This window comes from Ischnura elegans, chromosome 1 (assembly GCF_921293095.1).
Source record: "Ischnura elegans chromosome 1, ioIscEleg1.1, whole genome shotgun sequence".
NCBI classification, from domain to species: Eukaryota; Metazoa; Arthropoda; class Insecta; order Odonata; family Coenagrionidae; genus Ischnura; species Ischnura elegans.
Window position 1 is genome coordinate 98,202,414 of NC_060246.1, and position 22,523 is coordinate 98,224,936.

General features: G+C 37.5%; 1 protein-coding gene across 3 annotated transcripts in view; it reads left to right on the plus strand.

The window, feature by feature from the left end:
- LOC124166931 (midnolin) overlaps positions 1 to 12,926 on the plus strand; it is an 87,992-nt gene extending 75,066 nt beyond the window's left edge. For all 3 annotated transcript variants that reach the window (XM_046544648.1, XM_046544655.1, XM_046544664.1), the window contains 3 exons: positions 2,706 to 2,799; positions 4,143 to 4,376; positions 9,282 to 12,926. In XM_046544648.1, the coding sequence (XP_046400604.1) occupies positions 2,706 to 2,799; positions 4,143 to 4,376; positions 9,282 to 9,928 (975 nt within the window). In that variant the 3' untranslated portion in view covers positions 9,929 to 12,926. The remainder of the gene's footprint in view (positions 1 to 2,705; positions 2,800 to 4,142; positions 4,377 to 9,281) is intronic.
- The last annotated feature ends 9,597 nt before the right edge of the window (positions 12,927 to 22,523 follow it).

Below are 22,523 nucleotides of genomic sequence, written 5' to 3' on the forward strand. Positions count from 1 at the left end.
ACCCTTTAACCTTTGTTTCAACAATACCATTTGTGTTGGCTGGAAGGGAAATGAAATCGTGATTTTCTTTAGGCTTGCATCAGTTACTTGCATTGTTGAAATTATATTAGGAATGTTTTTTTATTTATCGAAATCGATTCAGTATTCTTTTCCTATTCCAGTCGATTGGGCTTCTCTGAGACTGGCGAACTTTTCGTTGTCAGAGTGTATGTGGAACCACTTCCACGAACGCCGAAAGAACGCCATGGGTTATCGACCCTGAGAACGTCGTCCTTAATGGTATTCTGCATGTGTTGTTGTAGCGGCGCTGATATCTCTCCGATTTCATTCCGATTTGCGTTTTTAACAGTCGTAAATCTATAATTTTATTACTGCTGTGCTTACGTCTTGATAGATGAATAATTCGTATTAAAACTCTTGATAGATGAATAATTCGTATATCCTATAACCCAGCTGACGAAGGGATTTGGTGATTTTTTAAAATTGAGTTTGTATTATTCATTTAGCAGAAACTCTTTTTTGTTTCCATTCCATTGGTTATTATGATTTAAAATTATTTTTTTTGTGTTTTTGAGACCTTTTATTGTAGAAAAATGCTCTGGCTGTATTCATCAGACGACCAGTGAGTTTTGGTATTACCTGGACCAATACATTACTTCCTTATCTAATACCCCATAGCACGAGAACGTAATTGGTAGGTACTTTATAAGATGGTGATTAACGCATAATTTATAATTTTATTCTCTGGAATGGCAACCGTTAGGTACAGATGTAAAGTTTAGAAAACATGTTGATGTCAGCGGCTAGTCTATACTAGGAATGTGAACCCCATACCTCTCCTAGTGCATTAGTTTCTAAGAGAAGTTAAACTATATAGTTCAGAATAGTTCGAAATCCCAACTTTATTTTTATAGCCGTCGTGTTAATTAGCAAATAGTTCAAGATATTTTGAATCTTCAATTGATGCATTTACGTATCAAATGATGCATGAATTGTAACTATATTCTTGCAATAAATATTTCGCAATAACGAAAGAGGCTTTTTCCATCATGTATTCATTTTTTACCCGCTTTGGAAACAGCGGAAGAAAATTTTTAAGCAATAGTTTAACGGATTGTTGTCAGCTGATATTTCATTGCCGTTTGTAGATTGACCTTACAGTAAATCGTTTCTCACTTTTTTCCTTTTCTCTTCTATCCCTTTCCCCGTATTTTCCGAGTTTGCTTTGCAATTGTGTGGCGAAGGTGCTCTGTCATAAAGTAAGCATTGTCGGGTGTATCTATTTATTGATTCTTTCATGATTTGTATTTGGATCCTTGGCACGTTAATATTAGTTTAGGTAATGCATTTGTTCTTCGTATGAGCATACCGGGCAGTGAATGTGCGATTCAAGCAAGTTTTTTCTCGGTGCCCAGCCTGGAGCGATATGGCAACAGGGCATACCACTGAGCCCCGCTTTGGGAAGGCCATTGGCTCCAGAGCATGGGTACTTGGCTTGCGGAGCTTTTGGAACCGAAAGGCAAGTTGTCATTTAGTGGAGCTATTTCGCCAGCTCGGGGTATCGCAAGGAAATTGTTTCAGTTAAGTTGCGGATTTGCGTAGAACTAAACAAAATTGCCCTGAAACGTAGTCTAGGCGTTAATGAGAGCCGTAAGTGGCGAGTGGCGGTTATTGGGAAAAAAATGGAAATTCCCCTAAAAATGGAAATAACCTCCCAATCTACGAGAAAAATGTTTTTTTTTCCAAAGCTAATGAATCAACTCCTTTAATCCGGGCGTCATGTATATAGCTAGTGTCTCATATATACTAATGTGTCGCGCCTAATTAACTTAGTAGAGGCTCTACCCCAAAAATGGATGATTTTTGGCATTAATGTTTTGATTGATGAAACCGTTGCAACCATTTTATCTCCCATGAGGTATTACTAGCTAGACTTTGATTTTTCACGTCCTTTACATTCGTTATGAACCCATAGGAGCAGGTTTTTTTAATGTGGCCAATTAGAATATATTTCTTAGAATTATTTGTAGTTGTGGCTATAATAAGGTATTCCTGAAGATGATGTTACTTGAACCAAAATTGGTCACTGGTATTTAGCTTGCCAAAAGAAACGTATCATAATATGTTTGTAGTATGTGCATTATTACCTAGGTTAATTTTATTACCTATTGTTACCTAGGTTAATTTTATATGACCATAGTACAGTTTTTATAGAATATTAGAAAACTGTTAGAAAAAAAAGAAGCCGTAAAATTGACAGATTTGACTCATTTTAGGCAACACTGCTGCAAGTGACAAAAAAACATTATTTCTTTTCCTTAGAACTTTCATGAATTGTTTCATATTATTGCTCAAGTTGCTGTTATCAGTCAAGTGATAATCATGCTAGATTTTACTTCGGGGCTGTTCTTCTGTGCTGTAGTGAAACATCACTAAATTTAGAAAGTGAAACCCTGTGTTACTTGTGTCTTAAACATTAGAATTAATTTTAGGGTTCTAAGTGATTGACAATTCTGTCAGAATTAATTTTAATAGCTTCAGAGGCTTGTATAACTTCCCTTTTTCTTTGCCTTTGCACTTAAGCAGAATGATTTATTAATATATTCTGCTCCAGCTCTGCTATTAGTTTTGTCATTGCTGTTTTTCATGTGTCATCAAATTTTATTACTGAAAAATGTGCTGAAGCATAACTTCTCTCTTTTTAGGAAAGTACATCGAGTGCCAACCGTCGTCGCCAGGGAGCTATAATTGAAAGTATGCACCACCATGGAAAGGGTGTTTATTCAGGCACCTTCTCAGGTCAGTCATTAAATTTTATTACATAGTTACCTTTGATGGCTTTAAATATTTTGCTCTCTTAATCAATTCTTGAAATTAATATGGTTTCCCTTTCTCTGTCTGTCATCTGCTTAAAAAATTGAAATCTAAATATTGAAGTACTAGTGCCTCAACCATTCAGAACTAAAAACATAAAGTAATCATCAATTGTGAGATGTGTTCTTTAGTGCATGTGACTTTGTCGTGAGATTACCTGATGAAACTTTGAGTTACCATTGTAGATTCAGTAGATTAAAACTATTCTTTGATTGAAGAATCTGTCCATGCACACTTTCAAGCAAAAAATTTCCCCCTGTTTTTTTATAACATGATATATATAAATGATTATTTCATTTATATGCGAAGGTTCATTTCCTTCCCTGGTTGAATCTCACATGGACCATTAATATATGAATTGCCTCAGGTGTTGTCTGAATCATGTATTGTACCTGTCATTTTGAATGAAGCATTGCTGCTCGTAGTAGTATTATACATTTTACAATGACACGATGCTAAAAAATAAAATGTCATGCTCTTCATTTAGTGTGTCATTTGAAAAGCTCGTTTTCTTAAGTTTATGGGAATAATTGAATTTGACTCGTACTTATTAATTGAATCTGAAAGAAGTAACCATGCCTCTATTTTGTAAATAACATGTAAGATCAATTAGGAAGCTTACTCAACTTTTTAATGCTGTTTTGTGCTAACCTAATTTTAGTGCCTTTTGTTCATAGATTAAACCCAATAAGTATGAAATGTCATGGTTGTTTCAAATAAAATGATATGATGGGTTTAGGGTAATTAATTTTCTGTCAATGAAATTAGTTTTTTAATGTAGATAAATAGGGAACCTTTTGCATATTATTATGTACTTCCTTTAAGAATTTTCTTCTAATAAAATCTATTGATGTGGCCTCACGTGTTTCTCTCTACTTTTTCTTGGATTCAGATGGCCCTCTACAACTATATTAATATAAAATCTCATGTATCAATTATCAGGTTCTAAAAAATTCTATTGATTTGTTAATTATTTGTGTAATTCAAATGGCATTTAGATATTGTAATAGAATGTAAGTTAAATCATGCTCTGTATTCCATTAATTAGTTGTCATGGAATGCAACCTTGTTTTGCATTCACCTTTTTGTTTTTCCTTCTTTTAACATTAGCCATGGATCATATTTGATCCCCTTTTATCTAGTTGCCATTGAGATGTATATTACTTAATTATATAATTTTCTCAATTTTTATTTGTGAATAAAGTTTGTGACCGTGCTAACCATGGTGTTCTATCATTCTAAGTTTCTCAATCTTGTTTACCGTGCAGGAACATTAAATCCAGCTCTGCAGGATAAGTTTGGACGGCCGAAGAGAGATATTAGCACAATTATTCATATATTAAACGACCTCCTGTGTGCTACTCCTCAATATCGTCGTCATGCTCGGCAAGGTCATACAATAACCATTGAGACGCCTGGACCTTCCCCTTCAGCTCAAAGTCATTCTTCAGGAAATACGACATCATCTGCCAGTGGAAGTAGCAGTCGACCTGAGATGATGGGTAAGAAAATGTCATCACAACCCATTGTGATAGTTATGGAATGTCCACTTGAGATTGGGTGATTCTCAAAAGAAAACCATTTTATTTTAACCTTTGTAAAGAATTTTCATCAGCTGAGGAATGAACATGCTATTTAGAATGTACTATGCATTGAATAAGTTTGGAGTGGCTCGACAATTGCTATGCTGGTAATTTAGCTTCATCTCTTGTGGTTTATTATTCCCCGTTGTGACCGCAACACAGTTTTTTCAGTGATTTAACACTGTAACAGGTGTAAATGTCCAATGGTATGCTTATTTTACCTACAGGCATCCCCCGAGTTACGTATGTCTCGACTTACGTAAATCTGTACTTACGTAAGTGATAACTGTATTTCAAATGACTACGTTAATTTTCGAATGCGAGCGCAAAGAAGTAGATATTCGCTCGTACAACCTATGGTATAAAAAATATGGAATAGTTACCGTGTTTTGTACATGCTAAACATAACAAAGTGGCCCATTTTTGTCATTCCTCGAAGGAATTTTCATTAATTTCTGTAGAAAAATCGCTTCTTTATTGCGGAAAAGAATTGTTTTGTACCCACGTAACGGCATTGAAACTTTGAGTGTTGGCAATGAACGCCGCGTATAAGTTAAGAAAAAGTTGACACACGATATTAATTGCGTAATTGTTTACATGTTTCTGGCGGTTACCGTGTTGTATTTTGCAAAGATTTTATTAAGCTGCATTTTCTCATTCTCTCATATTGTGTGCAAATTTAAATGAATATTGCGTAATTGAAAGCTTTTCCCCACTAACTTTGTTGCACGTTAATGACTGAGTTGGCTGAATAAAAGCTCACTTTTAATTAGCTTCGTGCTTTGGAAATACTCTTCGAGGTTTCCAGCGAAGTAAATATTCAAATGATGATATTTTCACATTATTTTATTGAGATATGAGAGAATGAAAGTATGTTTGCGTGCGTGAAAGATTGAGTGTATGTTCGTTTGAATGTATCTATGAATATGGTAATTTACTGGTATTTTTTGTGTGTAATTTGCTCGTAACCCTCGACACCCTTCCTACGTGTATTAACTGTGACAGTGAAACCACCAGATTCATCAATCAACGTAATATATAAAAGGCAGAAGATATAATGATTAAAGGTAGGTAGACTATGCATTCTATGGGCCCTTAGATCCAGGGGTGCCGACTTACAAAATATATTGGGGGGGCCCAAACCGAGGACGTTGCCTCGGTAAATTTTATAAGTAGTGAATTTTAAGTTTTTTAAGCATGTTAGAAAAGTCATATGATCAACATTAGAACCCTGATCACTTGAATCTCGATATCTGGATCCTCCGGGGAAAATTGACTGGCCTGACACATTTTTTCCTCACATCTGTATCGAATTTTTAGGGGGGGCTCGGGCCCCCTCAGGCCCCATGGAGTCGGCGCCACTGCTTAGATTGCAGTTAACATAATGAATCAATTTAAGTATTCAGTTTAGTAATGTAGCGTTGTGATACCGTACTTTCCCGAATCCACGCGATCGGTGAACTCGGGGAATAATATTATGCATTTTGATTGGCAATGCTCGAGATGCTAACTCTCAGACTATATTAATGTTTATCGATTTTGTATCTAATAACGTAAGAATATGTAGAAGAGTTCATTAATATGGCAGTGAATTGAATTAAACTTCACCGAGAATTTACCGCGCATTTCTCCCCTGAGAATTTCACTGCGCCGATCAAAATCTCTGAAGCACTAATGCAAAGGTTTGACTTACGTAAATTTCGACTTACGCCGAGTCTGCCAGAATGCATCTCTTACGTAACTCGGGGGATGCCTGTATTTAATTTATTTCCCAGAATTTGTATGAGATAAAGCAATTAATTTTCCACCATAATAACCACTCCAGCTCAATTATGGTCATTCCATGGTCAATTATGGTTTTTGTTGCTGGGTAGCACACCAACAAGCATATTTGTTCAGTTTTCACTCAAGTGATAGGGTACTGAGAGTTCACTTTTTCTTGTTGTGTGTTTTTTAATTTTTATTTTTCCGTTAGCAGTAGATATCTGTGATCATAGTTGAGAGCATATGAAATTACTGTACAGGCATTTCGATCTACATTGGCATCACCTTGGAATAGCATGGTGAAGTAGAGTAAATCAAGCATAGTCTGCTTGCATATGTGGCCCCACTACATTGGTGGGGAATCATTTTTGAGCCATAGTATAGTACCTTTTACTAGAGTTGCTTTCCCATGGCAAAATATACCGAAAATTGTAGTTGGAGAGTTTCGAGGGTTTGAGGACAGAGGGAGTGATCTAGAAATCCTGTGTGCAAGAGACCTGCAGGTGGTCGGAAACCCGTTTATCTCCCTCCCTTCTCCATTTATTGGCCATATCATTGTTCCTACCTGTCTGGGTAACATAGATAATGAGGGATGAGGTGTGTGTAGTTCAGGACATATTCTTTGGAAAAAGTAGCAAGCAAATGCCTGAAAACCAGTGAGTACCCCAACCACTGCCAGGGGAAGGATAATAGTCTATCTCGCACATGGCAAGGTTTGACCAGTTGTTGCATTTGGATAATGGCTTCCACTTAGTGCTCCTTGGCAAAAATTATCTTCTTTTGTGCCTATTCAATTGCTATTATGTATGTTTTTTAATATTGGATTTCACTTGGCGGAGACGATTGGGTTCTGAAATTTGCAAACTCTTAAGCTTATTATATAGCTCATTTCTGGATACAGATGAATGCACAATTCAGATATTCCTCAGTATATTTAAATGTAAGAAATATTTTACTTATATATTATTTCCTTACCACCAAAAATAGCTCTATATGGCCTTTTACATCAGGGTTATTAACATGTTAACAATTTAACGTACACAAAAAAGCATGCTCTGGATAGGGGTAATTTACCCAGGCGGGACTCGAACCCGCGACCTCCTGTTTGACAGGCGAGGACTTAAACCCACCGCCACCGAGGCCTGCATATTTTAATCTTAGATATCTACTGTTAGTGTGAGTTTGAAACTCAAGAGCTGCCATATGATTCTATAGATTTATTGAAATCCATGGACTCTTGGATTATGATGAATTATGGAATATGATGTGAAATAAGTGGCCTCAAATTTCTTTCCTCACTTGTCAGCAACGAACTTCGAACTGGTAAAGTGAATATTTCACAGGAGTTTATGTTGAGCCTTGAAAATTAAATTGTTTTAATGCATTTTTGGGAATTTTGGAATTAATACTTGGTTCTATTGAAAGAGGCACACTTAATATATCTTAACTAGAAGTTTTTAGTTTGAAATTAGATAGAATGGATTCATATTTGCTACTTGATTACAAGTCCCAGAGAGGCTCTGCTATCCTAACCCCCTCAACTTTCCCATAGTGCATTAAACTCATTGAGGACTTTATCTTTTTCGACAAACCTCATATTCATGCCCAACAGTCATTCAAATTAGTCTCCATGTATCTTTTAACCTCGGGTCAATTATTCTTTAAAGCATGAAAACTTATCTAAATTATATTGGAGCACAAATACATATTCATGAATGAAAAATCTATGATATGAATACCTACCCATTTATCAGCAATGATACTGGGTTTGCTATCAAAATTATGCCTGCTGATATTTTGGAGATGTGTGACATTGTGAAAGGTGTTGATGTTTTAAGTTTTTTGTTCCCATTCCATGCAAATGCATCCTCATTTGAACGAAGCTAAGGTGGACACATGTCATTTGTTTAAAAAAATGCTATTTGTAGGTAATTTGTCTTGCCATAACTATTGGAACAATGTTTATTAGGTATCTAACTGGAATAAAATATCTTTTTGCCATGATTGGTCAGAACTGAACGAGTGGTGTAACCTGGTGAATGTCAGTGCTAGAAAAATTGAATGTGGGTTAAACATATAAAAATTTACTTTATCTAATGTGAAATGCAAATATTGCCTTAAAACTAGGGATGGGACATTCAAATAGTAAATCACCCTCTTCCTCGAATAATGAGCTTCTTTCACTATTCGATATTCGATGACACGAAGTTATCAATTATTTGAATTTCGTATACAGAGCACAGATGATCTGTGATTCCAATTAAATCTGTCGACAATGGTTGGGTCTTGCATGAAGGTCTGCACGATATGTTGGTTCAGTTCATGAAAACTAAACATTAAAATCAAGCATTAAAATATGTATAATGCAGATGACTCCATGGGAACAACATTAAGAAGAATGCATGCATACTTTCAAATGCACGTGACATTGGCTTTTCCTTTTATGACACAGTTGTATGACGAAATTTACATTTTGCATATTTTAATTTATAAGTAATTGTCAGTTCTTTATTTAAGATAAAGTTTGCAATAAACGCAGTAAAGCATTGCTGGTAATATAACCTCCAATATGGATATGATAAAAAACAAAATAATTGCACGGTGCTTGCCATGCTCGCAAGTTTGATGTTATCATGGATGACAGTTGCATTAGGATTTAGGAACCTTATTGAAGTAGAATGACTTGCAAAGTGTTCGGATTTGTTTTTTTTTTCATTTTTATTAATGTTTGCATTTAAAATTTGTGGAAAAATACACACAAACAATATTTATAAATGCAGTATTCAACATTCAAGTGTGGTATTCGGGAAAAAATTAGGTAATCGTGTTCGGTATTCAAATTCGAGAAAAATCCTATTCGACCCATCTTTACCTAATACATATTTATTTTTTTTAACAGTAAAGCTCCTCCTCCACTATTGTACTTGCTTACTAGGTTATAAAATTCAAATTTGGAACTGAACAGTATTATGAAAAGTAAAATCAACGTATGCGAATATCCTGTGTATGCTCATTTACATTTGCCTGTTTCTTACCCAACATTTATTATTTTTGCTCCAGATGATGAAGAGGAGTCGGTAGAACTCTCCCGGGAAAACCAAGCTACACGAGGAAAGATGGAACAGCTCCGGCTAATCATGGAAGAAAGACGAGCCAGGAGGCGGGCTAGGCGCGAGGCTCGAGCCGCACCCTATTCCCATGGCTCTGCGGCACTGTCTGGCTCCAGCACTTCATCCAGCCAATGGGGTGGCACTGTTGCAGGAGCTAACTATGCTCAATCTGCCGAAGTGGGGGAGAATTCAGCAGCAATCAATTCTAATGTTCCATCAGCAATGGATGCTGATAGTAGTACTATACCTGTCAGTGCTGGCACTGCCACGATTCCTGTATCTAATTGTTCTTCCATATCAATGGGAAACTCAGCCTCTGTTAATGTGCCTGGAATGGTGCCTCTGCCTGAACCACCAACGGCTGGTGCAGTTGCAGAACTTCAGGTGGCTGGTCGTGATTCCACGCCGCCAGGGACTGGTGTGAGTGGGAGTGGCAATGGAGGTGGTGCCGTTTCGGATGGGGGATCAACTACCAATGCATCAGGAGGAGCGAATGGAAGTGGGACCAACTCAGCCTCAGGCTCGGGAGACTCTCCCATGGAGACGGACTCAAGCGCCGAAATATGTGAATTAAATGCTGAACCAGTGGTTGCTTGACCTACATTACTGGATAGGCAAGTTGTTGGTGGGCACTTTGCCTCTTGTGACACCTGAGCAGAAGTTTTCATCAAAGGGGATTGTGACATACCAAAACCATGGAATTTGAAAAAGGTTGGGATTTCCACACGGTATTGGTTTTTGTATTCTCCCTCATTATTTCTTTTTGCAGTCGCTATTGTTGAAGCCATGTAAGTTTTGTAATTGAGGGTTTTAGAAAATTTTGCTGCAGTTAATGTGATAAAGTAGGTTTAGAAGTGGATCCTAAATGGGTTATGATTTTTTTTCTTATTCTCAAAAAAGAAGAAACAGTTCTTGGCTACAATATATTTGGTTTCTTTTCTCCCAGAAGTTAACTAATTTTCTTAGGCTTCCTTATTATTCTTTAAAAATCTACCTCTTTTATTAAGATCTTAAATGGACTCCAATAAAATTTAAGACTGAGCCTTATTAAAGTTCATGTTAACTTGCTGGGCTGTAAATGTTAAAAATTGAATAGCTGTGGGAGGAGTATACTTATATCACCATACAAATTCATAGTTGACCATAAGTCCACCTTGCCCCTCCTGTTTTTAGTCATGAGGGCAGTCCCATCTGTCAGAATGCTGAGATATATGACAAACTTTTTTGATAGCAGCAGTAGGAGATATTTTGCTTTGCAGAAAAAAATTCTCTGGTTAGCCAATTGAAAAAAAAATTGAGGTCGTGAATGATTGAAAACACTCGTGTAATCCAAGGTGACTTAAGTGATAATGGGATTTCATTTTGTCTGAATGAATGTGTGCACTTGCTAATTAACCTAAGTATGAATGTGGTGAATGTATGTCGACAAATTCAGCAATTGTGGGTTTGAGAAACTCCTCAAACATTGCTAAGGGCTGTGTAAGAATTTTGGTGTGTATTTCAATTTGTTGCATATTAAGCTACTTATTTTCACGAAAAAAGGCAAGTCATGCTTATCAAATAGGGACATATTTCAAATAATTTTTGAGTGCTTGCAGAGATGGTTGTTTAAAGAGCTTTTCATTCAAATGTGTGCTTGTACCATGGAAAATCCTTGTGATCTTGGGGTGTTTTTGGAATGGCCCATTGTATTGTAGTGTGTGCTCTTGATCTTCATGATTTGTTGAGGTGCTTGCAAATGGTGTCAGTGAGAGTGGAAATCATAACATAATGTAAGAAGTGGATTGGTCAAATCGTTCAAGTGTGTAGTTGGTAAGTTTGCTTATGATTATTCTGAGAGGCTGCAAGAAAGTGATAGGATTTGAGTAGAGTTCATAAGTATTTTAACACCGTTAGACATTTGAATAGTTATTGTGACACCAATTTCTATGCGAATTATAGCATGTGATAATCATTTGCAATAGTGACTTCCTCCATTCTAATAAATGGGTAACAATGCTAATCATTGACAATGGACAGTGTGTCTTGATGAGTCTTGTAAATCATCGAATTGTGTGAAGCAGTGCGCAAGTGAATGGCATGGTGGATTTGCAATTAATGTTTTGGTGTCTTGGTTGTATGAAATGTATAGAGTAAATAATGAAAGAAAATAGCAAAATGAAGGTGACATAATGAGCACGAGTAACAGTCAACTTAAATCCTGAAGATTTTTGGTAACTACTTTATGATGGCCCAACCTATCTTTAGGCATTAAGGAAGCCTCACTCTATTATATCAAAGTAGATTACATCATAATGTCCTCACTATTTATCACTCTATATTTAGGATGTTGTAATGCAATTTTTACAAAGCAGTTGATCTCCTTAACAATTATTGTGAAAAAGAATTCTTTTCCTTTGGGGTGACTTCTCTTAAGGATTTAAGCTTGTGTAGAAGTAAACAAAAATTCTGCGACCTTTCATAAGCCAACACATTCACCAATGAGGGTATGATAGTTAAAAATCATTAAAATTTCCGCTAAAGAGTAATTTCCAATACTAAAAAGTAAAGAAGGCAAATGTAAAATAATGTAATTATTTCACATGTATATAAGTAACTGTATTCTGTATAGTGCATTTGCAATATGCTGTCTAATATACATATGTATGGAAACAATATTGAATGTCCAATTGTATCGTCTCTAGCGATGTACAATACAGACACATTGTCAAAAATCAATTTGCAAACACATGCATTGCACTCTTGTAGGAATTAAAAAATCTGCAATTGAGTTTTTATGAGAATTACTGGCACGCTGACCTGTTTTTCAGGTTCTATGAGGTTCATTTGCTGCACTAAAGTGGGTTAATCTTGGCATGAAAAATAAAATCCTTACTTTTTGTTTATAATTATGTGTATTTGGGTTAAATTTTCAAAACCTTAGCTCCCATTATTTGAACAGATACATGATTGGTTAATTTTATTGAATTTAGGATATACATGATGAATGTTTATCATTTAGCCGTTAAAAGTTCCTGAAAGTGATATGTTGAGTAGGTCTTGGGCATGTGTTTGTGAATTCTAATGAAGAACTGATAATTTGTAGTGGAAATTATGATTGCTGTCCCTATCCATTTAGCAGTTACCAACACACCACTGGCACATGTAAGCAACATCTGCAACTGAGCACCTTGGTTTGGTATGATGTAATTTGAAAATGAATTTAGGCTTATACTGGAAACACAGTGGTACAGACACACCTATTCTGCTTTAAATTATTTCATATTTCATTAAATGCCCATTGAAGTTCATTCTGTGTTGAATGCATGGCCCACCTTAATATTTTGGATTGTAAGTCTTTTGTTTAATAATTCAAGTTATTGTCTTATGTGTTGTAGAATTTGTTGATTGGAGGTACATCTGTGTGTTTAGGCTTCCAGATAAATAGAAATAATATTAAGAGAAAATGGTTTTCAATATTAAGTATATTATATATAAATATATATATAAAGAAATAGCCTTTATTCTCTTATTGAGACATGGACTTTTTTATGGAGAGAGTGTTGATTCATGTGAATGCTTGAGTTTTCTCAAAATAAAATAATAGTTAAACCAGGGAATGTCTTTGGAATTATTTTCTAAGGTGGAAATTTGGGGAAGAAAAATAAACTTTGGGCTTATCATGTCTAGGAATCGCATGTAGTGACAGTTCTTTCAGTTTAAAATTGTGCTCTGTGTTTCAAAATCAAGACTTAGATAGTAGATGTATTGAGCAAGCCTTAAGTCCATTGCTTTGTATTTGTTTTATCCTGCTATTTTGTGTGTAGTTTCCATGATTCATGAATCAGGAGGTAAACAGAGTCTTGGCCCTTCATAGCTGATCTGATATTATAGAGTTGATTCCTAGAGTCTGTAGTAGAGGTTTTTCTACAAGCTAGTAGATAACTCACGTAATAGAACGTGTTGATGAATTCCCAAGAAATGTACCGTATATGTCTGAATATAGTCCCCCCTTTTTTCCCAAAATTGCCTGTGGTAAAAGGAAAGGGGGTGACTATATTCAAGCGTATTTTTTTTATTTTTCCCGAAACTGAAGCCTCAAAATTAGGGGGGGGGACTATATTCGGAGAAATACGGTATATTTATGGTTAATTTTGATAAATGGTCTCTAGATATGTGAATTTAGTCAAATCAGAAGGGATTAAGCAAAGATTCTAATTTTAACTATAGTTACATACTACCTCATTGGGCGTGTGACGGGGATTAGCTTACCAGCCCTTAGGATGTCATCTGTTTGAGTTGGTAGGAATAATTTTTAATTTTCTTTTCAAAGTCAAATCACTGGTGTCATATTGTTCCTGATCAAGTATAGCCTAAAAAATTTGTGCAGCTGGTACGTATACGTCTTTGGATACCTGTAGCTGTTTGGCCTACAGGACATATGAAAACTTGGTATCCCATTCTTATTTACATTTAGACTTTTTTTATATCCTTTTTAGTAGCAAATTTTGTACGTTGAGAATGAGTTTTCTATTTTTTCACGAGTATTCTTTTTTTTCTAGTCGAGGGCTTCCTGCAAGTCTAGAAGTCTAGTCATTTAAGTCTAGAAGTCTAGTAATTTAGGTTTGTGTGTGTTCTCGTAGTTGCCTGACATTAAACCTTGGATTTCTGAAACCAGGAATTCCTTCCCTTTTCCTCCTGTGGATTTTCAGATATAGAAGTCACACACAGCATCCATGTATGAGAAATTTTGGAAAAACATATACTTAGTGTCTTTTTTATAATTATTTAGTTGCTGCAATTATTATCCCATATATCTTTAATTTGGTACAAAAGAGTAATTATATATTTGGGTGGGTAAGTTGTCTTCTGAAAATCAAAGTGGACCAGTGATGTCTCCCTCAATATGTGGAAACGTACCCCATAAATGTATATTTTTAATACATTAATGGGTCCATAGTGCTTTCCTGCGCTACTTACGTGCTCTTGCCTAGGTCTTATTGTTCAAATTCTCTTGAATATGTATGAAAAACATGATTTTTGTATCATAACTAATTAACCCAAATGTCACTGACCCCAGTGAAAGGAGGTATTTTTATGAAGAGATTCCTACAGTTTCAATGTAGCCTAGCATCAGGGGCGCCGACTTATAAAAAATATTGGGGGGGCCCATATTGGAGGTCTTGCCCCAGGAAGAGGTTAAATTGAAAGTGTGTCGCAGCACCGAAACACTACCATGATTCACACCACTTGATTCAGTTAACCTGCTTAACCTTATGATTATTTGTTTCAACACTCATTGTTGAATTTATTTTAAAAGGTAACTATCGTCAAGCATGGGAAATAAAAATCACCAATATGTTTTTGTGGTTTCACAAAGCATAATATAACTTAATTATTTTCTTGAATTATTGAGGGGGCTCGGGCCCCCTCTGGCCCCATGGAGTCGGCGCCACTGCCTAGCATTCCTAGCCTTAGCAACAGATACATAAAGGTAATATAGTGAATGAATGATTGTGTTCAAACTTAGTTGAATATAGATAATTTCCTTAAGAACTTGGAAAATTTCTCTTGGGAAGTTTCATTTTTGCTTCTCCTGGCATTTAATGGGAATAAATGAAAAACTAGGCCTGTATTCAATATTTCTACCTGCTATGTTCCCAAATGCTGGGCATGTGCAACGAAAAAAGTGGCCAAAATTCGTGCATAAAATGAATGCAATTGTTTATGCAGTCCATTCTTAGCTCTGGTTTTCCCCACAAAGGGTTCTCTGCAGCTGCGATAAGGTTATGGTGATGCCTGGTTGGGAACAAGTTTGGACATTTTAAGAATCGTCTGTTTGCGTGTATAATTTAGCTACTAAGGAAAATCAGCTAAAAAGGAAAAAGATCAAAAATTATTTCATTGCTAGCTGTTGAGCACACTTGTGTCCTTTCATAGGGTAGTTTCCTTAATCAAAGAACACGAAAGGCATTGATTGCAATTCGTTACCCACCATTAGTGTATTCATAAGACACAAATTATTTGGTTTTAGGAATCCCAGTTTAGACGAATGTTAATGGTCAATTTAACCTCATTTGAAAAATGCCAGATTGGCACCCATGCGATGCCACTCCACGTGACGTCACAGGGACCTAGATGCCATACTAGTAGTCAGGAATTTTATATCGTCTGAGATTACCGATGTATGCATGAGGCACAGATCTCAGGGAAACATCTCTCAATAATCACATATTAAAATTGCCTAAGGTCGGAAAGTTTCCTTCGTTTGATAGGGTATTAATAATCCTTATTTAAGCCAAGCGCTATCTGCTAGTAGCCTGAATCGTAGCGACGCTCAAAGCCTCGCCCCAAGGTCACATCAGACGGCGGCCGCGGGAACCAGAATGACGTCACATGGGCTTTTCCTAGCATTCGTACTAAACCGTCGCGTTTTCGCGCGCTTGAAAATTTTCACTTTTCATTTAATCGCGGAAAATAGATATCGTCATTTAAAAATCTGAAAGCGTGAAATGTGTACTCCAGGAGTATTAATCTATCGATTTAGGCAATGAAAAAATAATAGGAAACCACCGTATTGGTCGTGCCTGTGGATAAGCTTTACTTTACCTTCTTCATGGAATGTTGCCGCCAATGACTTCCAATGAATTATGCCTTTGCCCAGAAGCTCATCGCTCGTTTGAATACATTTGCCGTCAAGCCACATCTTCATTTCAGCGAAAAAATGGAAGTCTCCCGGCACTAGGTCGGCATTGCACGGCGGGTGATCGAAAATGTCCCATTGAAATTGCTCAAGGATCAGTTGGGCTGCATCAGCGCTGAGATGACGGTCGTTGTCATGGATCAGAGCACTTCCAGAAGTCAGCATTTCTCTTCTTTTGTTTTGAATGGGAGTTGACGTAATGTTTCACAGTTTTTCACACTCTAGCCACAGTGCATTACAAAAATCTCTTTTATCACCATTTAGGTCAAGACATGTCAATGCTGAAGGTAGGCTTCGAGTTTTCTGGCTGTCTCTCCGCAGTGTAAATTTGGAGAATCAATTGAGGCAGTGTAAAAAATAGCGTTAATGACGCAGTTGCAATTAAGACACTGTAAAAAAATAAACGTGTTAATGATATTGCTACTAACGTAAAAACTAACAATTTACAGTCAGAAATGGCGTGAGGGTGTGGTGCGGAGGACGCGCAATTGCTCTACCTGGGCAGTACCCACCTGTCGCTTGTATGGTGTATTTGCTGAGATATTGGAGGTTGTAAAAAAACCTCCTTCGTATAATCTGTGAGTTATCGGTCAATCATCACATAAGGGTTAATTTTAATATTTGAAGCGCTAGAAAATATTAATGGTATTTTGGTTCTCAAATACATTTTTATGAGGCTGTGCCACTGGCCAATAACGAAAGTATTTATGCCACTGGCTTAGCACCTTTACTCATAATAACTTCTCGTAGCGAATGACGGCAATGCAATTTGTTGGTGGCGCATCGGGTGTATAGCGAAATCGCCTGATGAGAAGAACGCCGGACTAAAGTCTGAAGGGTTCCGAGAGAAGCCTTAGCAATGGGGTATATCATGTTAAAAACCTCACGGTGCGCTGTCTTAATGTCGGAAACTCTTGTGTAATCGCTGGAGAGTCATGGAAAGGGGCTGGCGCTGCTGACTTGAATGTCGAAAATTCACCCTAAGGCGTCGCCCATCACGCCAACCTGCGGGTTGCCGTTTTGAGAAAGTGACCGATAAAGTGGTGGAGTTCTTATCCTCCGGTTTATCAAGCTTTCTTTGATATTATATTTGCTCATTCGAATGCGTACGCACGTAAAACACTGTACCGTATGTAAAGTTATTTATAGCGGCATGCAAATTGTATACTTGTCAGAGAAAATTCATCGTGAGGCAGACCCAGGCACATAGCCGAGGAGGCGGGGATTGCGGGGATCAGACCCCACACAAAAAAATTCTCTTGAAGTGACTTCCCACCATTCATCCCCTTGGGAGACAACTATCCCAGATGCACTTATCTTTCGACTTTCTATCAGCTATTAAAAGTTGTGGACTGAGATCAAGGTCTCAGATCGGAAATTATCTCAAAATTGGATTATATCAACTACTGACGCAAGTGCCCCAAAGTTAACATTTTTTCGAAAAATCTGGCAGATATAGGAAACAAACGCTTACGGAGACAAAGCCATAATAACTTGGGCTGTTTCGGTGTAAACCGACGATGACTATGAAGTTCAGCACTTAGCAAATTAAAATGAATTATTTAATGAAATTTATGATTTTCCGATGTTTGGGAATTGATAAATAATGACTATTATAGGCTACCCGTATGCCTATCAAGCACCCTCCAGAGCAAATTTCTGGCTACGTGCCTGGACTGACCAATACTTTCCACTAGACGAATGCCTGATCCAATTGTCTTCGATGGAGACAGGAGTGGATTCAACGTTAGGATTGGCGGCTGTCCCCTGGTCTGTTTGTTTTGTTCCTTCCCCTCCATATTCCGATGGGGAAACAAATATCTATGTGCGTTTTACCAGTGGTATCAAGCAGTGGCGAGGGAGGGGTTTTGGGGGTTAACCCCCCCCCCCAGAGCTCAGAGATTTTTTTAAAATTTGATCCATTTTACTTAATGGATTAGTATTACTTATATAAAAGTCTTAGGATTAATCAAATATCTCTCAGAAAGCCGTAAAACTTGCCATTTGGAACCATTAATCTTAAAAATTTTCTGGAAGAGGGCCCCCGCAACTCCTACTTACCCTGGCGGGTATGCAACACCCCAAAGTATTAGTTGCGCCTGAGACCCCCCCTACCCTTAATTTTTAGCTGCGCCCATGGTATCAAGTAATGTTGATATTATCTTCCTGAATCACCTTTTCCCTCATCGGGAGAAATTACTTCTTCCTTTCCCACTTTAACACGCGTAGAACTTCCTCTCTACCGAGCCTTCAGCGTACTATGCTTATTCCTTCCAATCTCAGGTGTGGGAGAGATGGAGTCATGACCCTCGCGAATGCCCTTAATTGTATCTTTTCTTTCTTAGCACGTCATATCAGCTTCATTTTGGTTCCCAGAAATTGCTTGCAGGTGATTCAACAGCGCGAGAGAGAATTGTTCCCATGGTGAGGGGGATAATAATTATTCCTATCGAACTGTGACGTGGAACGTTTTATATCGTATGGCCACATGTATCGTGGTTGCCAAATCCCTAGCTAAAGTCGTAAGTATTGTCATAATTGTTGCCTTTCCCTGTATCGGTCACTCACTGACCGCGCCGAAGGTGCGTACTTATACTGTACCGGTGAGTCACCTCAACCAGTCAGACAGAATTACAAAAAAGATGTCGTGCGCATATGTTCTGTTGTCGTTTGTGAGAAGGAGAAGCTTAGAAACTAAATAGTAGTACAAGAACAAAGATGCTAAAGCTTAAATTAATTATATAGAGTTAGGCTCCCGACCGCTGAGTCTCTGGTCCCAATCCTGGGTGACTCCTTCCAATGTCCTTTGGGCTCCCACGACGTAAACTCCTCCCTGTGAGAGGTGACGAAGGGAACTACCTCCAACCACGAATTTTTACGCCTGTATTTTCGTCCGAGTTGAGCTCCACTCTTACCTACCTATCTAATCCAACCGTCATGTTTAACTATTGAAAACTATAATATATTGAGAACAATGAATATATATTTTAGTTGCCCGTGACCTGGCTCATATATGTAACAAAGGCAACATTTGGTTATTCATCACGCATTATATGCTAACGATCATACAAGTCAAATACTTGTATGTATGTACGTACACATTAAAATATTCCCAAAAATGCCCCTTGTCAGCTGTAACCCTTTCTCAGCTCCTTCCTCACAGCCAAATTAGGTGGTGAGAACGCGAATAAGTTTTTTTTGTATCTAAATGAATGCTTTAGGCTCTCATATCCTACAAATCATACAATGACCATTGCTGTCATTGCCACTTCTTCGCTATTTCCTCACCCGGGACTCTCGTATTGATACGAACATTGAATTACTATAGTTTATGGGAATGGTTTTCTTGGTAATGGCTTCTGGTTCTCAGGGTTTGAGACTTAGCTTATTCATGGCAATTTTTCTCCATCACTTTTACACTCGCCGCTATATTCCTTTCTCGTCATTGATAATGCAAAATAAGGAATTTCAAAAATATGCAAAAAAATTCAAAAATCGGCCGACTTTCAAGAACCAGTCGAAATATCTTGATTAAGTTTCACCTTATCTTGCCGACGTCGGAAAATATTTAAGGTATTACCCATTCTCTACAGTTTGGTCGGAAGATTATTTAGCAGCAGCGTGGTTAATGGATACTTCATTTTTCGTCTTTCTGCTTTCATTTTCATTCATTCGTATTATTGCAACCATAGGTATACTAGAATGAATTGTTAAGGTATTTCTAGATATATTTTCTCCTATATGGAATTCATTTCACCGTGTACCTTCGGCGCATTGGATTAACGTCATTCACAAAATCTTTCATGGCCGTATGTTCTTCAACGTTAGTACTAATTGAGAAAACCAAAGAACTTGGTGGACTTTCCGTCGAAAACTCATACGCGATGATTCGCGGGCGTTGGTTAAAATTCTCGCGTGTTCAAACGACCCCTCCCGGTATGCTGGCATACTGAAACTGGCAATCCATTTCCTTGCCAGCTGGCGCTATTCTCTCGAAACGTGTTTGTTAAGAACGTAGCCAATGAAACACTGACACAGCCTGAGTGATAAAAAGAAGTTTAGGAGGGGGGCACCCGAGGTTTCTCAAGGACTCTGGTATCGCTGCCGCCCCGAAATTCCTACCGTATTGATACGAAAGATTCAATTTGCTATACTAATTTGCCTGTGCGATCAAATCAATTTTGCTGTTATAATTTTCCCGCTATCATTTGAAATTCATGCAGGTTCGAATAAAGGGAAATTATAGTTGTTTATAGCGTGAATACATCGCCAATGGCGGCGTTGTAATTTCGAGAGATGGTTACTGTCAACTTACTTATCGAACGTGAAAATATTTTAACAGATATCCCTCGAAAATTGATTCGCAAAAATACATATTATGTTTATAATTCATTTTTTTCGTTTCATTTCAAATACTTCCAAGTATGCTAAGAAGAATAATTCAACCTGCCCTCATTTCTTGAAATCCATCCGTATATTAGTTTGTAGCGACTTCGATGATAAACAGTTCATTCATCACGTCTCTCCGCCTTCGTTATCACTTTATTTCTTGCATCCCGGAGTGGCAGTCTCAGAGTAATCGGAGTGGGACATTTAATGCTTCTCCCATAGATTTAATGCGAATTTCACGACCTTCCCTACTTCGATTGCTCGCTGCCTGATAGCGTACGTAACCCACCAGCTGCCTTACAGTTAAATAGGAGATTGAATTAATTACAAATACAACTTCACAATTTTGGAATTTTAAGTTGGGCTGGACAACAAAATCGGAATTTGAATATTGATATGCACTTGCCTGGTCGATTATTACTACTGAAACGAAATCAAAACACTATGCTGTCAAGATCTCTTCCATTTTCCCTTCTCGAACACCACGACAACCGTATATTGCATCTACTCCGTTCTCCCTGTTGTCCACTTCTAGAACAGCGCCGACTTGATCTCAATCCTCTTCCCACGCTGCACAGTGCGAATCAAACCAATAGTTTCTAGTTGGATATTTATTCCAATATATCGGAATTCGTGCAGTTTTTCAGAGGGTCAAGAGCAGAGAAGGTATATGGCTTCTTTTAAGGTAGTTGTAACCGAAGAGATGGCCGAAAACTGTAGTTAAGTAGTAATTTAATCATTTGTGCAGTGCATTTGGAGGGAAACGGGAACAGAGGTACGGATATCAGGAAGAGAATAGCGCTGACAAAGGATGCATTTATGAAAAGAAATTAATTGATGAGAGCATCTTTATGTAAGTGTTCAAATTAAAGGGTAACTGATAGTCGTAATATCGAGTGTACAACTGTGCGCAGCGGAAACGTGAACAGTGTGCAAAGAGGTTGGTTATGAAGATGAGGGAATAGGTGAAATGACCGGGCAAAAGAGCAGATTAATTGCCGCCAGCACTGCTTGGTTGGTCGGGAAACTTCTGGAGTAGAAAGTAAGGAGCCATTGGTTGTGGATGGAGCTAATATTTTACTGATCGAAGATGCTGGGTGAGCGGGGAAAGAAGAGAACTAGTGTAATTTATGCAATGAATGTATTATGCTGTAATAATGGAGCGGTTATATGGGGATGAGGAGCAGAGCTGTAGTTGGGCCGGTACGGCGTACCCCCTAAAATCCAAACACGTTATAAGCGTACCGGTTAAACTATCTTTTTAAATCTGTAAAAAAAAATATCCCTACTGTAAGTTTTCCAATGAATTTCCGAAATAAAAATCGGAAATGATTATTTACTTGTTCAGATTTATCGTGGCAAAACTTGGAACTAATACTAGGGTTAGAGTTACACATTTCATTCGCGCCCGGATGGATAATACATGTTCAGCTGTTGGTAAATTTTGGGGAGTACCGCCTAAATTTTTTCCCAACTAATGCACTTAAGAGGAGTCGATGAAAACCATGGTAGAGGAAAGAATTGTTGAGAATTAGGGCAAGGAGGAAGAGGAAAATAGGGAACATTGGTATAATGAAGACCAGTAGATCTTTTCGTTGGAGTTGAAGGAATAGCAACTTAACTTTTTCCTCATGGCGATTTATTTTTTCCGAACATGGTTTCGTAAACAATGAAACCAAGGTCGGAAAAAACAAATCACCACCTAAAAAAAGCAAAGTTTTTATTCCTTCAACTCGTACAAAAAAGGATTTCCACCTAGTCACGCTCGCTACTATTACTTATAGTAGATATTATGCCGATCTGAGAAGAGTAGTACCTACTTTTTGGAGTGGAGATTGGTGCGGGCGATCAGTAAAATGGGTATGACGCCTTCCATTACAGGGCGTATTTTGTTCATTTTTAGAGACATGGCACTAGTATAACAACGAATCTTTCATCTTGAGGGTGTACAGAGAAGACTTCCGCCAGCATTTCCTGTGTCCCCAACAAACGTTTTGAGTGTATAAAAATACTGAGGAAAAAGTTTTAAATTTGAGATGCAAGCATAAATATTGACCAAAGCCTACCCTATACTCTGAAATAGTCAAAATGATGGCCTTAGTTTTAAACTAGGAGAACACC